The following is a 26,648-nucleotide window of genomic DNA, read 5'->3' as shown; positions in this document are numbered from 1 at the left end:
CTCTACATACATACTTTTTATTAAATTTACTTTAATTTATCGAATGTTACTTTAAACTTTTCAAAAAGCAGATCAAAGAAGAAATACTTAATTCATTTTCTATCTGTCCTCGCAGAAAATTGAAATTTTTTTATAAGCTCAGTAACATTACTCACAATTATACACAAAATCTAGAATCCAAAAAAAATCTGAAAAACTTGAAACGTAATCAATAAGTCGAAAGACCAAAAAAGACTTGGATTGGATTATAAGATGTTTTCTATAGAAAGTGTATAAAACTTCCAGTTTGATTGTATAGACAAGCTAATGGGGTTTATTGTTTTTATAATACCTCATTGTATATAGCATTCAAACAACACATCCTTATACACAAAAAGTATTAATATTTTTGATTCTCTAGAAATTGTTTAGAATATACCCTACTTAGCAAAACAACGTTTGCCGGGTCAGCTAGTATATATATCCATTATCATCTATTTTTTTCTTTGTCCCCAGAAGAAACGGCACCTGGTCCCCCTCGATGACATCATCGCCGCCATCGTCGCCCGGAGGCGAGCCCCATCCTTCCCATTCCCAAGACAACTTCCAAAACTGGAAGTCCCCATCCCCGAGTCCACCTCTGCCACAAACCATAACCGGTTCAACATCCCTAACCCCGCACCCGCACCCCCAGCCGATGCTTCCGGTGCCCCAATTCGGTGGAGCAGGACTCCAAATGGGCCTCGCCGCCCAACTGGCTGCCAGTAGGCAGCAGATGGCGGCCCATTTCGGCTTCGAGGAAAGGATAAATGAGAGGCTGAACGAGTCCTCGAGGGTGAATTACGAGGATGGAAGCGAGGCCAGTTTCGAGGCTGATGATAATAAGAATGTTGGCCATGTTGAGGTCGGCAAAAGGAGGAGCAGTGTGGGCGATTTGGAGGACACGGCTTCTACAGGCTGGAGGAATATTAAGGAGGCCAGGGATTCTGCAGGGGTTGTCCATAGGCCGTGGGAGAGTTGTAATAATAGTGCGTAGTGGAATGGGGACTTTTAAAAAAATGGATAATCCTTGAGTGTGAATATGACAAATCTCTGAATAGATACCCAAACACCGAGATATTTCTAGTAATTTATCAAGATATTTTTGGATTCAAAAAATGAATACCAGACAACCAGAATTTGCCTATTTTGATTTCAGGAACTTCCAAAGGTTTCCTAATTTGTGTTCATCAATAATTAAACACATATATCAATTGGCAGCAGTTTCATCAACTTCTGCCAATTGGTGGAAAATTAATGAAGTATGATTGAAAGTCTAAAATTTGAAGGCATTTTCAGAGAAATTTTTTGAAACTAGTGACACAAAGTATATAAATTTAGATGTAATTTATAGAGACAGTAGAAACAGGGATGGACTTGGATTTAAAAAATCTTTGAATTATGAATCCAAGAGTTCTATATCAGACCCAAAAATCATCAGACTTGCTAAAAATACTCCAAAAAATACCAGAAAACCAGACAAATAATAATTTCGACTTCTATACTTTTCTAAATTGGGATATTCCGAAAGTAGATATAATTGGAAACACCTAATTTTTGTCAATTGATAATTGATACTTTAAAGTATCATTGGAACTCAATTTTTTGGAGAAAATGTTCAACACTAGTGAAACAATATGACCGAAAAAAATATAAACTAAAATTTGGAAGATACTATTATTTTTAATTTGCAATTATAAATAATATTTTTAGTCCAAATTTTCTAAAATTTGGAACTTTACTAATGAAACAGCTTTTTGAAATCGCCTCGTCAACAAAATATAATAAATTAAATCATTATTAATAATAATAAAAATCAGTAATTATAAATAAACAAAATAGTGATCAAAATAAATGAAATATATAAATATAAATTAACAAAATAATAACTAAGCAGTGAGTAAAAAACTAAATTAACAAATAGTGAAAATTGTGTTAAATTTAAATAAAAAGTGTTAATGACAAATAGTTAAAAATAAACAAAACCGCGTTGAATTACTATTATTTAACAAATAATGTAAATTGTGAAAAATGATCTCAACTAAAAAACTTCTATGTAAATATTGCAAAAATCTTTTCTCAGTGTTAAAAAATTAACAATCGTTATTATCATTATCATTATCAATAAACGTGTACGTAATAAATTTAAGCCTGTATTATAAATAATTGTAGCACAAAAATATTATTTATAAAAAATATGTGTTCTTTAAAAAAAGCAATACGTAGTTGTTAGTGTTCTATATGATATTGCACAATTTAATAATAAAGAATTCAATTATATATATATATATATATATATATATATATATATATATATATATTTAAATGCTTATAAAAAAAGTCTCTAAAAATAATAGAATTGATTTATATTGACATTGGTATTAAATATTTTGTTTGTGGACCCTCACCAAATATTTGTTGTCAGTATAAATCAATCAACCAATTATTAAATCAATTTTTTATAATATATAAATATAAATATATATATATATATATATGTATATATATTATAAATAAATATATATTATAAAACGCTTGTAATTATGAAAATATTATTTATAAACTTGCTCGTAGTTTTAGCCGAATAAAAAAATAGTGAAAATTATATATATATTATATTATATGAATATAAAAATAAATGTCTGTGTTTGAACAATTTGAATATATAACAGTTGCAAAATATTAAACATTTGCTGTTTCAATATTATTGTTAATTTATTAATTTAAACAACTTTAGATTTTTGTGAAACTTCGAGCAATAACAAAAATTATACTATTCTAATTACGTAGAAAAGTTTATGTTACATAAATCCGATAAAGCAAAAATATTCTATCTCAATTCTGGAAAAAGTTATGAGAAATAAAAACGCGCCATTTTTCATATCCGACTCACGAAACTTTTTAGCGACGCGGAAAGATTTTCTATGAAAGTTTGAATTTTGAAAATCTACATATAGATTTTGAACTAAATATTGTGAAGAATTATTTTATCTATTTGAAACGTGCATAAAATAAAACATGTATGCAAATTCTGGAGGTTAAGGACTTAACCAAAACATTGCGTCTATTTTCAAACGACTTGTCAGAGTAGAGAAATTTATTTTAATAACAATATCACTTACTACTTTATAATTCCTTCAACTCCATATGTGTTGATATTCCTTACACATTAATTTATAAAACTTCATTTAAAGTACAATTTAAGTTTACTAAAATCACTATCTAACCTCTTAACACAAAATGACTCAAACGCAACCAATAAGTACTGAAAATCTAATACATTCTTTGTTTTTCATATTACTAGACATTTATTGTTTAACTTATCACAAATATAATATATTTAAGTTAAATTTAACGTTTTAAAAGAATTTATCAATTTTTCTAACTAAACAAACACTTAATTAAATTTGACATTAAGCCTCAGCGGACATTTTGAATTTTTTGTTCTGTTTGTTTCAAACTGATGTGAAGTTGTTAATAACAAGTATACCAATATCGATAATCCGTTAATTATCCGTTAAAATATCGAATTTATTAAATTATAATATTATTTTTAATATTATAATAAATAAACTTACAGAATAAATATTGTAGGAGTAAAATAAAAAAAATATATCAAAATCTTGAAAACTTAATTGAATAGTTTATATATTATTATATAACAATAATATATATATAATTACAATTATTTATATAACAATATAAATATTTAACACCTGAATAAAAATTTACAAACTTGTTTAATATAGTAACAAATAAATCAAAAGAAAATATATATTAATCAGAATCAATTTCATTGAGTTAAATATGCCTCAAATTATTAAATTCATTTAGGAAGTATACATGAAAAAATAGCCTCATAATAACGTAAGTATCATGTCAGTATTTAACTCCTAAATATAAATTTATAATTTTTTTAATATTGTAACAAAGAAACTAGCAGGCAATAATGTTATAATTAATAAATAATTTATCTAGATTAAATATGCCTCAAACTTCAATTTAACTGAAAATAGACAATAGAAATAGAAATAGATTTACAAACTTATTTATTATAATAATAAATAAAGTAACAGAAAATATTGAACAGGATTAATTTATCCAGATTAAACATGTCCCAAATAAATATTTAACAATTAAATAATAGTTTACACATACATAGTAAAAAATAGACATACAACAATATAAAACATTTAAATGTGTAAATTATTATTTAACAATTAGATAATAATTATTAAACTAACAAAATAATATAGTGCAGAATTATTTTGATTAAATTAAACATTCAATTTATCTTGAAAAATTAATTTAACATAAAATATACATACAACAATATAAATATTTAACAAAGTAATTAATAATTAATGAATTATTTAATGTCATTTAATTATTTAATATTAGTCTAAAACTTGAATTGAAATATTTATATTGTGTATGGCATTTAGCCATATATATTAATAAAAATAATAATATTAATAATAAATTTTAAATTGCCTCTGGAAGACCTTCTATTTTACACATATTATAATTGGATTTATATATTATTATTTATTTTGGTGTAGAACACCAACACAATTTTTATACTTATATACTTTCTTGATAAACTGGAGCACCCATTAATTCCGGGTAAGATACTCATTTTGGCAAGCTTGATATCAAGCAGTATTAATATCAGACTTTCATTGGCAATTATAGATCTAAAACAAAATATCAAGTGAGAATAGGCTTTCAGGTAATTGCTATAATATATATTGAATCAGTATTGAAAATATATTTGATATAATATTATCAGAAGGAATTTACATCACAGCAGCTAATAGAAAAGTCTTAGTATTTTATCTTATCTAGTCTTAAATATTATTGATTATTTCTATGTATCTTCATCAATAATATTATTATTATCATGGTGGTGGTGTTGGTTAATGAAATCGAGTGTTAATTTCATTTGAAAGCAGAAGGCATCAGAAAAAAGGCCAACAGACGGACTCCAAGATGATCTTTTTTCATCATTCGTTTTGTATTTCGAATATTTTTCATAATAATTACGACGAGTCCGACACAAAAATGAGTAATGATATCAACGGACCACCGAATCTAAAAAAAATAAATTATGTCAGATATATTAATACTCGTATATATACATGTGCATCAGATGTTATAAAAAGTGGTTTCGAATTTACGGTTGAATCATTAACACCCAATTCGGTAGCAATCTTTTTGAAACTAATATTTTAAATTACTATTGATATATATATATATATATGTATATATATATTTATATATATATGTATATATATATATATATATATATATATATATATATAAAGAATCGTTTTGTATGGATCAGAGATATAGAATCTAAACAATATCTTCAAAACTGGAAATTGTGATCAAAAATATAGTACATGCAGAAAGTAATATTTACCGACGGCAAATGATTTATATATATATATATATATATATATATATATATATATATATGATGTATGAAATGCATAAAAGTTGCACAACAAGTTGTCAAGTTGTCAGATTAATTTCCCATATTAATTTGTCACGTCGAAAGCTCATTCCATCTGTAAATATCCACACAAATATATTTTTATATATATATATATATATATATATATTATATATATACAAATTTAAAATTTAAAATTACAAAACAAATATTGCAGTTTTTAGGATTTATCGATCTGCCTATAACAATAATTACAATTATTTAGTATAATTTAGTATAAAAATGAAAAATATATTTTAAAATTATTTATATCCATCCGAATTCTATCGTATTTTCAAAGAGTTTCTTTTCCTTGTAGTTTTTAATATTTTATTTTATTAAGAATGACTTACATCTAAATTACTTAATGACTTTATTAATAATTGCAATTGCAGATGCAATTATTCCACGAAAAGAACCCACAAGAAGATGAATATGATTCTCTCATAGTTGACCTCATCTTAATGGAAGTCAATATTGATCAATCAAATAAATAATCAATAATTATTATCGATTCGTAATTAAAATTGATTTCAATTAATCAATATCTGGAGAGACGGATAGAGGGAAGGCATATAAAACAATTATATAAAAAGATGTATGTTTATGATGTTTAAATTTTATTATTCTAGCCTGAACCTATATTTAATTTTTCTAAATACTTAAATAATTCTATATTACATTGTATTTATTATTACCTGAGTAAGTGTTTGTACGGAACCTTCAATAACAATTTTCCACTATTTGCTCTCCCCTTAATGACCTTCTGAGGTCTACTTTGTTTTTCCCAAAATCCGGAAATACCGGACACAAATTTAAAATAAAGAAAAAAGAATCTGCACAGGATACGCTTTATACGTCCTTTATCTAAATCCGGATAAAGGATTCGAATTCAAAAGGGCACAACAACAGAATCCTTTTCGATTATAAAATTTTGGTGGAAATAAGGCGATTATCGAAATCGGTTTTGCGGTCGCATTAGCAGGAGCGATCGATATTATTATCGATAATCCTTCCTTAGTTGTCCTTTGTCCTTTTTTGGTATTGTGTAAATATTGTTTATAGGAAAATATGAAGTCTGAGGAGTGAATAAAATTTGTAATAGAGTATATTTGGTATGGTACGTTGAGGGTTATTTATTATATACACATGGTCCCAGAACTCAACGTCAAGACAACGTTGATAGCATTGACCGTAGGTGTTCAGAAAAAATATTATATGACGTCATTTAAGAGCTTTTAAGTGCAACTAAGAGCTTTATTAAGATTATGACTATGTTTCTGTTAATTTTTATTACTTTTGCTTATTTAAACTTTGAAAGTGTAACCGTGAATAATATTTCTAAGATCATATTCAAAAATTATGATACAATTTCCTCAAGGTTACAAGATTCAAGACTTTTCGTAAAACTATCAATTTAAAATTTTCAAAATCGGTCGACTTTGAAAGGCCCTGCTTTAAAAAAATGTACTAAAGTGAATTGGCAAGTTTCATGAAAAGTTGGCAAATTTAATCAGGATTCCAAATTGGTAAAATACTTGATAGGCCATAATAAAAAAATTCGAGTAAAACAATAAAAATCTAAAAATGATATGATTTTTGCTAGTGCGATAAGCAAACATTGGAACTGATGTGAGCAAAAATAGCAACAATAGTGTTTTTTAGCTTTTTATTTTTTTACTCAAAATTTTTCATTGTGAACTATCAAGTATTTTACCATTCCAGAATCTTCATTAAATGTGCCAACTTTGGATGAAACTTGCCAACACACTTTAGTACACTTTTTTAAAAAACAATGTCTTTCAAAGTCGACATATTTTAAAAACTTTAAATGCATAGTTCAACAAAAGGTCTTAATTCTTGAAAACTTGGGGAAATTTTAGCATGATTTTTTACTGTAGTCCTAGAAATGTTATTTATAATTACGGATCCAAATTTAGAATAAATATAATTAATAAAAATTAACCACAATAACCGAAAACCGGTCACAATTTTGCCAAAGCTCTACTTGAAAGCTCATAACTTTCAAACTGCATGGGATGAATTTTTTTTTGTATTTTTTTCATTATAGTTATGATCAATACTAAGATCCCATACGTTGAGTTCTGGGACAGCCAGTATATATACATATATATATATATATATATATACAAGATTTAGATTTTTTGTTCGACGTTGAGACAAGAGAATTAATCAACATATTTATAATTCTAAAAATCCAAATCAGTTTAAGACTATGTTTTCAGAACATGTCATTAGTTTAAACCATACTTTTAATACAAAAAATCCTATTATTTTACATAAAGAAAAGTATGGTGACCTTAGAAAATTTGCTGAATCTGTTTTTATTTTTTTAAACCCCCTTTGCGTTAATAAACAAAATTCTGCCCTTTTAGTACATGGATCATAATATTATCAATTTTTTTAAAATAATTATTCAAATCTTAGACCTTGTTTTTCAATTTTTTTCCATATTTTCGTATTGTTGATTTGATATATATATATATATATATATATATATATATATACATATACAAATACAATGTACGTGACATGAAAAAACGCTGTACCTATGTTATTATCATTTAGTTCAGGTATCAACAGTCAATGATTTATAAGACTACATACATACATACATACATACATACATACATACATACATACAAATATATATATATATATATATATATATATATATATACATATATTGTACAAGTATTGTAATACACTTAGCACTTAACATATGGTACAGTCATTCCGTACAATGTAATTTCATTCGAAGCATGATGCATTTTGTTCATTTTATGTGAACACCTCTTTATATATATATATATATATATATATATATATATATATATATATATATATATTCATGACTCTATTTTATTTTACATCCAGTATGTCATTTAACAATTCCGAATCACTTCACGAGTACAATCACTCCGCTTGCACACGACAATACACACATGTGTCTACGTCCTAACAACTACGACTACCAGCGCAAGAACTTCAAGCAAAAAGTGGGGAAAGCGTCGTCGAGACTTCCGTCCAGCACCATTGGCGGGAAAATTCCGACCAATCGCGGAGCAGGCGAGACACGCCTCCGGCGGGAATTTCAGTTTTAATCCGGCACTCGAGAAGTCAACACGTTTACAAGTCGCTTGTAATTGAAATAATAATTGATAATTGTAAAAGATAGTGTTGGTAATTTATTGCAGCCCTTGAGGTTGTGTTGTGACATATATTTAAAAATTGGAGGAGTCCTCAAAGGAATTGTTACTATAATAAATACTTTTGACATCATTATTTTTGCGAGTAAGGCTGTCAAGAATTATTATATTTTCTGTGCTCTTCCTCCAAATTTTGCATTTGGACTTTTGAAATTTGACGATAGTGCTGTGACAATGACGTCAAACAATTTTTTTCATATGTGTTAGTGAATTTAAAAAAAGTGTACTCCAAAAAAGTTTGTAAATTCGTCATGTGACAGTCAAATTTCTTATTCAGCAATTAAAATTTTACTTTAAAAATGAATTGTATCCTGAATCATTGGAAACCAGAATCGTTGTTGAACAAATTAAATTTGAAAGTGCAAGGAAACTATAATTTATGTACAAAAAACTTGAGAAACTGACATATCTGTTACCCGATGTCATTTTGCAACATATGTCAATCTGTCAGTAAGTGTCAGACGCCATTATCTGACAAGTGTCATACACGTACACCAGTATAAAGAATCAACAAACCATAATGTTTAATGCGTAAAAAGCTGTAATTTATATACAAAAAATTAAAAAACAGGCATATCTATTACCCGATGCCATTTTGCAACATATATGTCAATCTGTCAGTAAGAGTCAGACGCCATTATCTGACAAGTGTCATTCAAAGCTCAATAAACCATAAACCTTGTCTATATGGTTTTTGAAATAAATAGAAAAATCAAAAGTCTATAGACTATTTATCTAATTTAACACAAAATTTACACAAATTTGTTCTAAATTAATTGACATAAACCTTGACACATGTCAATCGAGATAATGTCATAATACTCCATATGTCAAGCTTTAAATAAAATTAATATAAAAATCATGATTCTAAAAAATATAATAATATTTAATTAATTAAATTAATAACATATAAAATTTATTCTCAATAATTGAAATGGTGTCAGTGTCAATAAGTGTCACATTGTATGTCATACATGTCAATAGTGTCAGCTAATTAATACAATTTCTTAAAATATATATTAATATCAATAATTGTATTAAGTCAATATGTCAGTAGAATTAAATAATTAATCAAATATATAAATCAAATATAATTATCAATAGTTTTAATGAGTGTCAATGTCAATACATGACACATCCCATGTCATATGTGTCAGAAAGTGTCAATATGTCAGACGAATGTGGTGACATCGCAACAACAAAATTTAGCCCAAACGTTGGTGTGAAAAAGTGGTTCAAAATAAAACTTTTTAGTGTATTGGTGATGAAATAATATTAAATTATTTATAAAATAAATATTTTCAATTTTTTTTTCGATTAAATATTAAAAAATTGTCATGTACTTCATATAAAATTTTACAATTAAGTAAAAAATATGAGGACAATATCGTTTGCCGTCGGAAGTTTATGGTGCTAAATCCATCAATATGTCATGACACAATTCTAAATTTTGACTAAAAAAATATGACTTCAAGTTACCTACTCACATGACACAAGATGTTCTCCATCTTCTGAAATGGAGGCGCCCCTCGACATGTCCTCAAGGGCCCTCCCGGGTCCCCTCTTATCCCAAGGGGTCCCTCCGGCGCCTCCGCTGCCAACTCTCAGTTTCACCCTGGACCAAGTGTCCTCGGTCTGCGAGACTCTGGAGGAATCCGGCGACATCGAGAGATTGGCCAGGTTCCTGTGGTCTTTGCCGGTGGCCCATCCGAATATTCTGGAGTTGGACAGGTCGGAGGCTGTCTTGAGGGCCAGGGCCATCGTGGCCTTTCACAGTGGGCACTTTAGAGAGTTGTATGCGATTCTGGAAAGGCACAAATTCACGAGGGACTCTCATGGAAAGCTGCAAGCGATGTGGCTGGAGGCTCACTATCAGGTAGAATATATTTACCTATATGTAAGAAGAAATATTATTACTATGTTCATAATATTAAATAAGTAAACAGAAATTCTATTAAATTATAAGAAATAAAATTATTATATTGTTAGATTAACTTATTCATTTATGATTAGATTAAGGGGGTATTCTAGTGTAGAAATTAAAGTTCAACTATCTAAGAATATGGGTACGAGAAGGTTTTTGAAAATTTGAATTATTTTCGGAGATATAGGCATTTTACTGACTCGGTCCCCATACTGGTTTGGCTTCAGGCAAAACTTTAAATGCGTTTTTCTCAGAACAGACTTTTTCAGTACTGTTGACATGATTTCTTGAGTTTTAATCGACCGATTCACTTGAAATGTTCAGAAAGTTTTGTTTATAGACCTATCTATAGCCCGAACTAGGATTATCCCCAAATTCCAATTTTTACTATTTTTAAAAAAATCGAGAAACTAAAAAAAAAACAGTAAAAAAACAGTAAAAAACACTTTTTTTCAAACAGTCGCCAAATTGTGAAAAAAAAATTTTTACTCATCGCTAGTTCGGGCGATTGCGACATCATTGTAGATTAATAATCTTTTTATTTTCTGCATTTCCCACGGCTAGGAGGGCTGAAATCATGTCAAGACTGAGGTGCCAATTTTTTGACATCACCCACTACATTATTTTTGAATTTTGTTTTGTATTTTAATAATATTAATAAACAAGTGGTAAAAAATGAATAGTAAAGACATTCATTGCTTTCTTTTACGACACTTTAAAAATGACCTAAAATTCATCGCTCTACACTAGAATACCCCATTCATTCATTGAAACCTACAAAAACGTATAAATTATAAAAAATCGTACTTACATTATATATATATTACATACATACATAAATTATAATTTTAAACTAGTTGGTTTGGTATTTAGCCTTGAGGCAAGTTACATGAACTTCCCGATATATTTAAATAATTGACTTAATCAATATAAAATAAATTAATTTATGAGTCATTAAAAGTATTTCGAGTGGATTTATTACACATAATTGAAAACGAACGAACTCGGAGTATTTTCTAAAAGCAAATTTTCAAAAATCAATAATTTTTATAATTGAACCAGTTTTCAGGACTTTAATGATTTATTATGTTCAAGACCAAGTACTCTATCATTATACCAAGTAAATAGTCTAATTTTAATTTTAACAAATGTCAAAAGAGCTACTCATTTTCTCAAACTTTGATGAATTTTTAAAATCAAACTATTTGTCTTAAGGCCGTAATATTTCAGTAAGTTCTATAAGACCGTGGTATATATCGCTAAAAAAAAATCCATAAAAATCGGCTTAAATTTTTTTTTCAACGGTTAATTACAAGAAAACGGCTCGGTAGATTTTCACCTAAAACTGATCAGTATCATTCCCAACTAATATCTTTCGAACAGTTTTTGATTTTTTAAAATTGGTTCGGTAGGATGAGCTTAAATGTGGACGAAAAGTTTAACACTTTTTTTCAAATTACAAAGAAACGGCTTGGCTGATCGTCGCACAAAACTGACAAACGATAGTCTTCCCCGAAATACATCAAATGGCTTTTAAATTTCTGAAATCGGTTCAGGCGCTTTTGAGAAAACGTCGATCAAAAGTCTAATTTTGACAAATGTCAAAAAAACTATACCAATTTTTGCAAACTTTGACGAATTTTTAAAGCTAAACGAGTTGTCGTAGGGCCGTAATATTTTAGTATGACCTAGAAAACTATGGTATCTACCGTCAAAAAAAAAATCATAAAAATCGTCGAATTTTTTTTTTTTAAAACGTTATTATAAGAAAACGGCCCGGCCAATCTTTACCAAAAACTAATCAGCACGATTCCCAACCAATATCTATCGAATGGTTTTTGAATTTTCAGAATCGATTCAGAATTGCGGGCTAAAACGTGGGCGAAAAAATTTTCACTTTTCTGCAATTTACAAAGAAACGGCCCGGCCGATCGCCGCACAAAACTCAGAGACGATAGTCCTCATCGAGATACATCAAATGGCTTTTAAATTTTTGAAATCGCTCGAGCCGTTTTGGAGAAAACGTCGATTTACGGCAAAAAATCTGTTCACACACACACACACACACACACACACACACATACTTTTTCCAAATTTGGTCTCATTCGATTCAGAATGGCTTGAAACGTCGAGAAAACATAAAATTAGCCATTCGGATTTTTTGATGAAAACATAAACTTCTCCTTCGGGAAGTTAAAAAATAAAAAATTAGAAAGAAAGGTTATAAAATTCTGAAAATTATGTAAAATACCAAAATAATCATCGCTGTTTAAAAAAAAACTGTTAAACATCTAATCAAATATTTTTATGAAATTTGTCATATTCTCTAACACCAGACACCCCTGTCTGACTGAGATATGAAAATAATATATAAAACATAAACTTCTACTTCGGGAAGTTAATAAATAATAATAAAAAATATTAAAGTTTACAGTTTATAAAAATTTCTACCAGATTCAAAACTTAAATTTTCTTAAATATAAGTTGTGATTTTTTTAAATCAACGTAAATACCTAAAAATTATTATTATTATAAATAAGTTGAGATCTCATAAATTTCTGTAACTTATGGCAAAATTCAATTTATTGCAATTTAGAAAAAATTTAAAATTGTAATTATTAGTTTTAGTTTGAAGTTTCCATGTTTGAAGTTCCTATTTCTTTACCCAGGAAGCAGAAAAATTAAGAGGTCGCCCTTTGGGTCCAGTCGATAAATACAGAGTCCGAAAAAAGTTTCCTCTTCCTTATTCGATCAGCGAAGGTGAACCAAAGTCGCATTGTTTTAAGGAAAGAACGAGGAACCTTTTAAGAGAATGGTAAGGATACAATTATATATTATATAATTGATTTTTATTTGAATTTTTTGTTTTATTTTCAAGGTACCTCCAGGACCCCTACCCGAACCCTACGAAGAAACGAGAGCTGGCCCAGGCGACTGGTTTGACTCCGACCCAAGTCGGAAATTGGTTCAAAAATCGGAGGCAAAGGGACAGGGCGGCTGCTGCCAAAAATAGGTAAATAATAAAAAAATGATGTTCGATTCTCTAATTATTTGTACAAAAATAGGTAGATATAAACACGTAACAGCGTATTCTGCGAGCTTTTTGAAACTTGAGGTTGTCACTAGGTGGACTGAGTTTGAAGAAACCAATGCAAGTTTGGAAAAAATTGCATTTCAGGTACTGAAAATTGTAAATGCTTGTTTTTGGATTCATAAGTATCATACATTTATACTTTGGAAGACGTAATACTGAAATGCTATATTTAGTCATTAAAAAAAAAGTTGATGTAAACAATTGGTCAATGGGAGACACCTTATAAAAATTTCTGGTACAGTTCACAAATTCGTATTTCTAAACACCTCAAAATGCCCCAAAATCAAATTCGACATGATAAAAACGGTTGCTAAACAATCTTTTCGACATTTCGACTGATATTAAATCGGTTTTTGTTTACCAGGAAACACATTTGTGTTTGTCGTTCGGATGAATAAAGGGATAAAAGGGTTGATGGTGCATTGACATTGACCATACTTATGTTACTTCTTTATTTGCACAACAAGTCCAAGAGATTTTATTAGTAGACAACCCTTGATTTAATGAAATTTCATCTTTATATATATACATATATATATTCTGTATACTATACTTCTTTTACTTACGCCATTTGATTGAACTTTTATGTTTTTTATTTCATTTTTTTTTATTTCATTAAGTAATTACAACTATCTATAAATATGACATCTAGTAATTTTTTTGATTAATATAAATATAAAGGGCATATCAGGCCGCCCAGTGGTGGTCCTAACATTATGTTAAAGAACTTTTATGTTTGATGAAAATTTTTGCGATTTTTTAATAAGGCACTATAATAATATAATGTGACAAAAATAATATTAGGTTGTCAAATATCTCCCTTCCGCTTTTTTGCTCTTGGTTTATAATACAAAAAGGCGGAAGGGAGATATTTGACAACCTAAAATATTGTGACAAAATAAAAATATTGAGATATTTACGTAAAACTAAAAAAATGTCTGGCAGGTTATGATTCCTTGGTGTTGTATAAGTTGGACTATTTGATTGAATTTTTATATTTGATGAAATTTTTAAGGATTCTTTAATTTGAAACTATATTTTTATATTAATGATATAATTTAGAAAAAAAATAAATATAAAAATAATACAAATTTTGAGATATTTGAGTCAAACTCAAAAATCGCTCTTAGAAATATACGCTTACTTCAATATATATATATATATATATATATATAAATTATATAAATTATAGCAATTTTCGACTCCCAACGCTTCGACATTTTCAAAGTTTGATTAAATTCTTTGTGCTTTTTTAATAAGTTGATATTTCTGATACTACAGTAAATTTGAAAACTGTATAAGTTTTCTAAACATATACTGTAATATATTATGATAGAATACAAATTTTAAGATATTTGCACAAAACTAAAAAAGTATCCGGCATATTATTTTTCTTTGCACCATTCGAATTTAAACGTTGTTTGTTTATTGTTTATAGTTTAAATATTATATTTTTTATAATTATAATGCACACATAAGATTCATTTATTAAATTGGTTGGATGTCTATATAATTTTTTTCTAAATTTCAAGTGTAAATAAAAAAGTGTCAAAGTTTTATCGTTAGTCGCAGTCAAAACAGCTTAAATCGTTCATAAACCCGTGACAGAATTAAATAATAAAAACCTAAACCCAAAATAGAGAATTCAATGGACTCGTATACAATTTCATCGGATTAAATTTGTCGATTCATCAATAACAAAATATAATGGACAGGAAAAAAAACTCTGGTGAGATGGTAAAGAAAAGATTCAAGATGTTCTTTTCCTCCAACCCTCAGTGTACATTATACCATCATCATCATCCATCATTTTACACAATTAATTCATCCAACGTGTTAATTACAACAATTATTAATTGTCGCTAAAGTGGCCCCCATTTAAGTCTTTCTAACTATAAGTGCATCTAACAATCCATTACCATTACCATTATTATTATTACCATTGTTGTGTACATTGTTACTTTGTGCAAAAGTGCAAACGGATATTGCAAATGCTGCAAAAATTTCTGCAAAGTCATCAAATTGACGCCAGACGAGCCACTTTTGCAGCCGAACAATTTATTCGAATGATTTTGTGGAAAAAATGAAAAAAATAAAAAAGACAATGGATAAAAGCATGAATATTTTAGAGAAAATAAATAGATGTCCTAAGCATAATAACAATATTGAAGTAAGCGTATATTAGGTATATAAGTTTATAAATGTCCCTATATATATATATATATATATATATATATATATATATATATATTGAAATATGTGAGTTTGGTGTGATATATATTTTGATGAGTTATTTAGAATCGGGCAGTAACACCAAGTTAAAATTTGGCTTAATTTGGATAAATAAAGTATTTCAAAACTACTTTAGTTTTTTTTACTTGGTGTTACTGCCCGATTCTAAATAACTCATCAAAATATATATATATATATATATATATATATATATTTATATATATATATATAAGACTTTTATACGAGTTTCTATTATTGGTAGAGATTATTGCCGCCCTATTTGGTACCGAATTTGTTGGAAGGGCCCTTTTCCCAGGGCGGACACATTATCACAGTTAGGGGCCACCGACGACTTTTACAATTGACTAAGCCCATGCCATATGCCATATTTGTAAATACACACACAATAAAATATGATCCTATTTATATAGGTACTACCCATATTAAAAAAATATTCAAATCTATAAATTCCTGCCATGTATTTGTATGATAATTTTAAAATTTGGAGAAATATCCTATTATTGGAGAATTATTCCTTAATTATATTATTCCTAGTCCCTCCCTGTGCCCCCATACGGGTTCTTAGAATATTATTGAATCTCATTTTCTTTTTTCTTTGAGTTTATTATTTCTATTTTTGATTCGGTGAAGAGTTTCGTTTACATCTGTCATATTGGCGCCGGATTAAAATCTTTAGCTCTCTCGAGTATTATTTTGTCAGTCGATACGATCCGATTTCCTTCAAGTCCCTTCAAGTCCTTTTTAGTTTTGATCAAGATTGGAGGTTGAAAATATATTTAACACTCGCAGCAAACATTTATTTAGACCTCATTCCTGAAAAACTTCTTCTGTCGGGTACTTCAACATTCAATTTTCTGTAAGTCGTTCATCATCAGAGCCATTTTTTTTATTACCACTTGTTTCTCAATATGGTTCTAAAGACAGTAGATTTCTTTCTTTCCAATTCCTAGCAATATTTTTAAATTCAATTCTATTTCATCGTCCAGTACCAACCTAGAGGAAGTTTATGTTGATCATCCCTAGAGTCCACACCTCTGATCTGTACGGAGTCATAATCTAATTTTTCCATTGGCTTATCAGTATAGATCTCTAAACAAATTAAGCATTCCTACATTTTGATATAATTTATCAAAGTCTTTTCCAGATTGAGGTTGACCAGCATCCTCTTTTCCTTATCATATGCGAAAATTCTTACCTAGAAAGATTTTATCTTTTTTATAACCACATTTTGAATACTCTTCTGGTGACTTTGCATAGAGTCCATGTCTCTGATCTGTATAGAGATAAACTCCAAATCTTATGTTTTTTTGGCAAAACGTGAACTTTGGATATAAAATATAAAAGACTTAAAATTGTTATATATGTTCCTAGTAGGCCTACGAATGGAAAAATCAACCAACAATAACAATCGACAAAAATCGATAATAAAAATTATATCCTTTATTTTGTACCCTTTTTATTTAATTTTTGTTATTGTTCATTATTGTTACTAGATGGTAAATTAATTAGCAAATACGTATAGTAATCGACGTCAAAATTTCAAGCTTTCATGCCTAATAGTTTGAAATTTCTTATTATTTATTTAGTCTTTTATTTACACTATCCTGAAGTTTTTCCAACTTGCCTTAAGACCAACTGCCACTTACACCTAGTTAAAACCTGTAATTTTTAAAAACTTCAGCAAATCCATTATACTTGGCATAAATAAAGAAAAAGCTGGTGCTTTACAAACAAAACTATTTGTTATTAAATACTAAGTCCCTTTCTCTAATCTACAAAATAAATCCAAAAGCTACAACTTCCATCCCTCTATACCTTCATCCCTTGACAATTTGTCAAATATTCCCACCGATGTCGACCAATGACAACATCCAAAATGCGATTATATTTTACTTCCCGAAAATATGCTCGTTATTCCCATTTGACGAAATTTAATTACTGCAACGACGACTTGCCAATAGGGCGAAAAAACTATAAGGGTGCAACTATAAGGGATATGTGATTTTTGACTTTGCGATGGCGCATAGTTATTGGAAATAGTAATAATTTGATTTTCGACTTGAGAAAGGAAAATTTTGTGCTTTTGCCAGAGAGGAAAAAATATGTTTGTGATATAATATTTATAATTTTATCATTTGTATTAAAATTCTTTAAATTTTCATTTATTTTTTACTACATTGATTTTGTTTGTTCACTTTTCAATCAAGATCAGATATTTTGAAGATGAAACGTATATAGTTCCAAAACGTTGACAATAAATAAATGATATTTTTAGGGGTTTTTATCACCATTGAATTCGTTATATAATACTCAACAAAACAATATAAATATGTAAGAAAAATATTTATACTTTTATATTTTTGCATTTGGGTATTTATTTTAACCACCGATATACTTAGGGTATAGCAAATGTCTACTGTATATTTATATTTATATATATATATATATATATATATATCGTTTGTATATTAATCCGTTTGTTACAATGTGAATAAATATTTTTATAAGAAGTTTTGAAAAGACCATTGTCAAATTATGAGCAGTAGATTTTATAATGATACAAAAATAACAAATAACCATCAGATCAGATATATATATATGTATATATATATATATAATATAATATATACATGTATATATACAAATACAAATATACATTATATTTCTGAAGTGATTCGAACATGGGGCAGATGCATCAACAGTCTATTATGAGCTTTTCAAGCTTTCAACAAACATTTCAATTTGTATATATATATATATATTTATATATATATATATATAATATATTTATATATAATATAATATATATATATTATATATATATACAATTTCTAAACAAGTTCATTTTGCTTCCAATAAGCACTTTCGTTTGAAAAAATCCCTTTTCTCAAAACTATTATCAAATTATTGTTGTAAAGTTATTTAATTTTGTTATGCATATTCAGCTGAAGATAATTTTTTTATAAAATATATTTTTTTTATATATTTTTATAATATGTTAAAAATGTATTGTTTTTATTATACTTCAAAACCGAACGTGTATGTTTCACAATCGTCGCAAACAATAGATCAATAATTTAATTAAAAAAAATATAATTCCCGAAGCAATAAAAAATATTCTATGTATCATTATTACCTTAATATTGCCAATAATAATAATAAATGTTAAAATTTTAACCTGTTATATATTATATTACAAAATTGTGATAAAATGTTAAAACTATATGAAGAAAAAGCCAAAGTCCCAGTGCAGTGTTTTTACCCTGAAACAACGCGTCTCTCCAGGTTGCGGTTCAAATAGGCAAAATCTGGCCTGGAAAATTTACGTATTGCAATTTGGCATTTTATGAATGATATTTTTTATGATGTTATGTGCTTAAACAGTGTTATATATACGAGTCAAATGAATTCTAGTAATTATAATTTTTCAACTATTATTATGGAGACCGGGACAGTCCCGAATTTCTACTTTGTGTCCAGTGTTTTCTTTAAAGCAAAATTTATCCCAAACAAAACTTTGATTGAATTGCGCTCTATCTAAAAGACAATATTAAGAGCTGAAACTTTTACAGAATTGTTATTTATCAATTTGAAATCATTTGAGCCCTTGGGAGCAAGGAAATTCGAAAATGACCATATTAAGGACCACCCTAATTATATACACCATATATATATATATATATATATATATATATATATATATATAAATTTCTTTATTATTCCTATATCCTATATCCTTTATCCCATAATCCGATATTATTTGTGGCCACGGATCCGTCCGGCCGCCGTTCGAAAAAAATGCCCTCAGTCCCGGAATCCGTTTCGAGAAAAAAAAATCTGTTGAAAAAGTATTTAGTATTTATTTATTTTATTATCGTGACAACAATGGGAATGTGTAAAGTACGACCAAGGGGGCCACATTAACCGCACACTATCCTCGGGCGTTCGGTTACAGTTCGAGGATTAGGAGATATTATCTCGGCATTAGATTTGAAAAGAATGGAAAACGAGAGGATGCAGATGAATCAGAAATCAGATGAATGAGATGAATGAGATGGATTTTGTCACCTACAGATATTTAACACGCATTTATGCAGATTGATAGGTGGATTTTTGGTTAAGTATCTAGCAACGATGGACATGGAAACATGGTAAAGGACATATGAGATACAGTAATGAAGGAAATTATGATTACTATATGTACAACTGTTAAAGTATATAATAAAATTACAAAAAAAATTATCATTCAAAAGAGTTTGCTATCTGCAAATTTACCAGGCCGTGTCTTACCAAATTTCACAGCAACCCGGACGACGCGTCGCTTTAGGTCAGAAACACAACGTTGGGACTTTTCTTGAGTATTTGAAACTCAACAATTGTACACATAGTTTTAATTTTATTTTGATAGGTTATTTAAAATCGGGCAGTTTTAATTTTATATATATTAGGGCGGTACGTCCTTAATATGGATGCTTTTGAATTTCTTTGCTCCGAAGGGGCTCAAATGCTTCCAAATTGTTAAAAAAAAACTCTGAAAGTTTTAACTTCCTAATATTAACTTTTAAGATAGTCCGCACTCCAACTAAAGTTTCTATTGGAAATAACATGGGTAAAATTCCATTTACCATGCCATTATTTAGGTAATTTTATAAACTCCCATGTATGATAATGTAATTCCCTATAATATAAATTTCGAGATATTTGCTTAAAAGTAGAAAAGTGTCCGGAAAGTTATAGTTAAATAAAGTATGAATTGAAGCACTGATTGAATTTTGATGGAAATTTTCGTTATATTTCATTATGGCACAAATATATTTTATTAATACCACAGGATACGTAATTTTGTAAGCTTTTTAGCTATATTTAATAATATTATGTGACAGAATATAAATTTTGAGATATTTGCACAGAACTAAAAAAGTGTACAAAAAGTTACTTTTGACATGAATTGAATCGTCCGATTGAATTTTTATCTTTGATGGAAATTTTTGAATTTTTTTATAATGGCACCTATTGCTTCTTTTTATACTATAGATTAGGTTATTTTATAAGCTTATCAACTATATATAATAATAATACTATGTGATTGAATATAAATTTGAAGATATTGCACAAGACTAAAAAAGGGTTCGAAAGTTCACTGTTTGCAGGAACGTGAATTCCTTATATGGATTCAAGTCCTTAATATGAATGTTTGCGAATTTCCTTGCTTCATAAGCTCACATGTTTCCAAATTGATAAAAAAAATCCCTAAAAGTTTTATAATTTAGCGACAAGTGAATCAAAATTTTGAGAATGACATTGTTTTTGCTTATTTTAACATAAATAAAATTTACAACAAAAATTTTCATATATTTCATAAAATAGGAAGAAAAATCAAGAAAGTTTGGTTGGAGTGCGGACTATCTCAAAGTTAATAATATTAAGAGCTAAAACTTTTAGAAAACATCCATATTAAGGATTACCCTAATATATGGGTATATATATGTGTGTGTATGTATTTCAAACAAAAATTTATAAATATTCACAAAAGCTTTCTCATTAAACATGTCGATTTCGAATAAATCTTATTTACCAAAGAGCTGTTTTTTACCAATTTTTTTCATCTTGGATATCAATGCTTTAGTATTTATTATTGCCAAAGGTGTTTTCAGTCCGTTAAAAAAGGTGAGAGGATGAATGAGAGTGAGAGAATTAAGTGCATTGTGTACGCAGAAGGAAATTGATTTTAACACCGAGATAAGAATCGGATTATCTTCTCGTAGATAATAGATAATCGCACATTGTTTGCACTCACCTCCGAGATACCAATAAGATAACATTTCGCGAAAATAGACACGAACGTACCTACACCATACTTTTGATGTTTAATGCCCATTTCGGCCAGATTGATGTCAAGCAGTAGTGATAACATAGTACTCGAAAAATTACAATTTGCCATAGTACAAGTCCATATGAGAGAGTTTGTTTCCCCTTTACTTAAGACAAAATGCCACTTACAACTAGTTTATATCTGTTATAATAAAATACCTAAATTCATTATACATGTATATAGTAACATTTAAATTCTCGTTAATATTTAAACTCTAATGTTCCAAATTGCTGCTCCCCCCACAGCCCCATTTGAAAATCTTCTCGTTTGGAAAATAACAATGTGAATTGATTATTAACTCCTTGTTAAAGGGTGTACAATTTCTCCCTTGTAAATGTATGCATTTTGCGAGGGATGAAAAATTACTGAGTCCGAATTAAGTAAGTAGAATCCGCTTAGTATGACATCGAAGGGACGCCGAAATCTCGTCATACTAACCGGTCGTCATTAAAAGCGTACTGAAGAATAACTTTTTAATATCCAAATATGTTACATGTTTCAGTAATTTAAAAGAAAAGCCTATACAAACGTTTTAATCAAAAATAAAAATGACACATTAAAATTAATATAAAATAAAATTGACATAGGGTAGGGCGGGGGCACAACGGTCCAATTTGACTTACGGTAATTATACTGTCTAAACCCAATGAACAACACATAACATACATCAAAGAAGCATCTATCGAACTATGTTCAGAAAAACTTACATACATACGTACATAATTCCTAATTATATAAATATTATATTTTTTACTATTTTTAAACATTTGGTATCTGACCCATTTTACCTCACATACGGGGTAAAGTGGACGACCAGTGGGTGAACAGATGCAATTTCTTCTATTAAATTTTAAAGGCATTTTACGCTACATTATTGAACCAATGCAAAATATTAATTCTGTGGGTACATTTATTAAAAAGACTACCCAGTATATTACATTGATCTGCTATTGGTCAGAAATATTCATCATAAGAGCCGGAATAACAATTTATTGAATTAATCTCTTGTAAAATTGCTTTTTTTTAAACTTTACTATTTTATTGCTTACACCTTTGCCAAAGTAATGGTTCTGCTGGTCCTTTTTATCCCACTCATGTGCTGCTTATCTTCTGATAGCAAAGTCATAAGAATAAAGGTGATGACTGGTTATGATTATTAACATTTTTCGCCCTCTACTATCAAATATAATTGTAAAAAAAATCTAATTTTATTTGTTTATGAGATATCCGTGGTGGGCATTAATAATTAGTCTACCCTACCCATAAATATACAAAGGTGTTTTTTTAATGAAAGTAATCAGTAATTTTTGATTGATTTCTTTACAAAATTTTATTGTAAAAAGTCCCTGGTGCTATTGTGCAGAAAAGACATAGCAATTGCTTTTGTAGACATGGCCACATCATGTAAAATCATGTCGGTCATTATAATTGGACATATTTTTTGCAAAAATGGGTCATTGTAAGCGACATGTCAATGTAAGCGATGTCAATATATCCGACTAGACAGCTGTTTTTTTAAGGAATTTTATATGGAAACCAAATTCCTAGTGCGATTACGTCATATTAAGCGGTTGTCAATATATTCGGCGTCATACTAATCGGATTCAACTGTATAGACAAGGTTTCATTTTTTACATAAATGACTTTCTAAAAAAAATCAAATGTTGGCAAAAAAATCCGTTTTTCTAATTTTATATTTATTTAATCATTTTGAATCCAAATTTTTAAAGTGGATTCAAAATTCGACCTTCCTTCGACCTTCCTTCGACCTTCATTCCTAGCATTTGGTGAAGGACTTCAAATTTGGAATAATGGGTCACCACTCTGAATTTGCACAATTTTTATTCCAATGTCTATTATGGGACCTGTCTTTATGCCTAAAGATCACCCAGCGAGTGATGTCTTACGCTCCAATAGCTGCAACCCCTTTGCTGTCATCCCTCAATTGGCGCCGTATCATCATTTCAACATCATCATCATCATCATCATCATCCGCCACGATGCACCGTTGCACCCATTATGGATCAATTTTAAACCGTTCGGGTTACAATTCGGCTATTCGGGGTATTCAAAGGGTAACTTATTAAGATCAAACATTGCGAATGATTCGATAGTTATAGGTATTTTGTTGCACATTTTGTGGATGGGGATAAAGTACCAGCAATATGCTAAAATAGTACCTAAAATCGAACCAGGCTGTCCCGTTGGACTAGATAACTAGATGGAAAATAGGAGCCTAATTGTGATTTTTTCCCTTTGGTAAAACGAGCTTTTGATTACGTTATTCGTACAAGATTGGAGTTTAACATCGATTAGTAATTCTAACCTGAGGGACCTAGGGGTATCTATTGTGTAAGAGCTAATATACATACGTACTGACTATTTTATGAAAAATATTTTTTTGTCAATAAATAAGTGAAAAATGAAAATTATATACGTCGGAAATGAAGATACGTTTCTAAAATGCAGAATATTCGCATCGTCATCCCTTGCAAAATATTAATTTGCATATGAATACGAATCGAAGAAAAGTTAAACCCTAATTTTCTTAACGACGTATTCAGAAAAATCTATAATATATACATGTATATATATATATATATATATATATATATTACAAATTTATTATTCCTCAAAAGATTACACCCACAGTTCGAAAAGATTTGCATATTTGCATAAGTTCAGACTTTTATTCGATTTTCGAAATAAAGACGTGATCGAAATTTCATATTTTAAAGTTCAATATCATACAACAACTTACTCATTTATCTCTCAGAAATATTTTTGAAATTTATCTCTCTGAAATAATGTTCAGAAGCTCTTAAAATCTCATTAATAATGAAAAAAAGTTGTAACTTTTGAATAAGAATTATATCCAGAATTTATAGCAAATGTTTTTAAAATAATTTTCAAAAGAAACATATACATCATCAGAAGAAATTAATATGAAACTAGTGGGTGTATGGCATCTTGCCTTAAGGCAAATTGCTGGAACTTCCCGTACCATAACGAAATGTTCGAGGAATACTGAATGTTTTCAAATAGATTATTATAAATATTGTCTAATATTTATAAGAATTATATAAACTGAATTGCAAAGTTGAAATTATTTGTTTAAAGTATATTAGAACTTTAGTCAGAATTAAAATAAAATCTGAATTATTTTCGATATTCAAAAAAAAATTATTTTTTTTATTTGAAAAAAAAAATTGAAACAAAAATTCTAAATGACTTGGCCTGCCTTTGCCAAAGACTAATAAACACTTCTCCCAATCATTACTAATTGAATGTTTTTTTAGATCATTCAAATCGGATGCGCCGTTCTCTCAAAAACTCGATTTCTATTTTCTGCACTCTTTGCTCTTTATCTCCGTAACTGCTGGACCTGTTTTGCCAAAAACTAATCAGCACATCTCCTTATCAATAGGAATCGAATATTTTTGAACCATTAAATCGGTTGTTCCGTACGCCCGAAAACGTGGACAAAAAATTGTATCCATACATACATACACACACAACATCCATTTTTTCTGAGGTATGCCAAAATGTTCAGAAATTTTCAAAACGTCGATTTTTGGACGATTACTATAACTTACCCTACAGAAAGTTAATTAATATTATGACATTTATTGCTAATTTTATGTTTTCTCGACGTTTCAAGTCATTTTAAATTTCATAGTAAAATCCAAAAAACTATGTATATGTGTTTATGAGTCAAAATTCCGACACTAAATCGACGTTTTTATCAAAAACGGCTTAACCGATTTAAAAATTAAATATCCCCTCTATGAAGTTCTTCAAGATCTCCCTTTGTGCTGAATAATTTTGTACACGTTTTTGACAAAAATACTGAACGGATTTTGAAAATTAAATAGTCAAAATGAAACAAATTGCGTGTACCGAAATTAACAATATGTTTTTGTTTGTTTTCAGATTTGGCACGTAGAAATTCACAAATAAATTCTTTAAAAACAATCCAAGAATGAACGGATCATATTAATCTTGGACCCATGAGTCCCTTTTCCCTCAAGAGTGCTTCAAGAAAAATTCAATTTTATCCATATTGTTTGCTGAGAGGAATGGAGACTTTTCATTTCAATTTTTGGATCAAAATTCAAACTATTTAGAGGTGAATACTACCCCTAAGTGTTTGGGGCCGAATAGAGTATTGACTCCTAATAGGATTCTTATATGGAGAGCAGTAGTGGTCAATTGCTTGTTTAGTTCGAGCACACTTCAAGGAGACACTTGAAAAACTATAACGTGTGTAATGGACTTTGATAAAATGATAGAAATGCCATACACATACACACACACACGTATGTATATATATTATAATATATAGGTGGTCCTTGATGTGGATGTTTTCGAATTTTTTTACTCCCAGAGGCTCAAATGGACACAAATTCATAGTAACTTTAAGGTAGTCCGGATTCCAACCAAAGTTTTTGGTTCTTCTTCCTAAGTAAGTACTTATTTTATGAAATATATCAAATTTTTGTTGTATTTTTTTTTCATTTATGATCAAAATACTATGCAAATACTATGTTCTTCTCAAAATTTTGATCACTTGTCGCTAAATATAAAATAAATGGAATATTACCCATGTTATTTCCATAGAAACTTTGATTGGAGTGCGGACTACCTTAAAGTTAATATTAAGAGCTAAACTTTCAGAGAATTTTTTTTATCAATTTGGAAGCATTTGAGCCCTTGGGAACATGGAAACTCGAAGACATCCATATTAACGACCTCCCTAA

The 26,648-nt window shown here is 28.7% G+C and overlaps 1 protein-coding gene across 1 annotated transcript; it reads left to right on the top strand.

The window, feature by feature from the left end:
• Nucleotides 1-10,262: 10,262 nt before the first annotated feature.
• Nucleotides 10,263-13,686, top strand: LOC113372227 (homeobox protein SIX6-like). The gene is made up of 3 exons (XM_026612549.1): nt 10,263-10,621; nt 13,339-13,484; nt 13,548-13,686. The coding sequence occupies exons 1-3, from the start codon at nt 10,280-10,282 to the stop codon at nt 13,684-13,686; spliced, it is 627 nt and encodes a 208-aa protein (XP_026468334.1). The 5' UTR covers nt 10,263-10,279.
• Nucleotides 13,687-26,648: the final 12,962 nt, after the last annotated feature.

The sequence above is a fragment of the Ctenocephalides felis genome, unplaced genomic scaffold, assembly GCF_003426905.1.
Source record: "Ctenocephalides felis isolate EL2017-DRISC unplaced genomic scaffold, ASM342690v1 CF-g0.4_SCAFFOLD_01604, whole genome shotgun sequence".
NCBI classification, from domain to species: domain Eukaryota; kingdom Metazoa; phylum Arthropoda; class Insecta; order Siphonaptera; family Pulicidae; genus Ctenocephalides; species Ctenocephalides felis.
This window is presented reverse-complemented; position numbering and strand designations above follow the sequence as displayed.

Bases quoted from the DNA above. Each gene is read 5' to 3' on its own strand.
- LOC113372227 (XM_026612549.1), top strand. From the start codon at position 10,280: ATGTCCTCAAGGGCCCTCCCGGGTCCCCTCTTATCCCAAGGGGTCCCT. The intron at 10,622-13,338 runs GTAGAATATATT...TTCTTTACCCAG, and splicing joins GGCTGGAGGCTCACTATCAG to GAAGCAGAAAAATTAAGAGG. The intron at 13,485-13,547 runs GTAAGGATACAA...TTTATTTTCAAG, and splicing joins AGGAACCTTTTAAGAGAATG to GTACCTCCAGGACCCCTACC.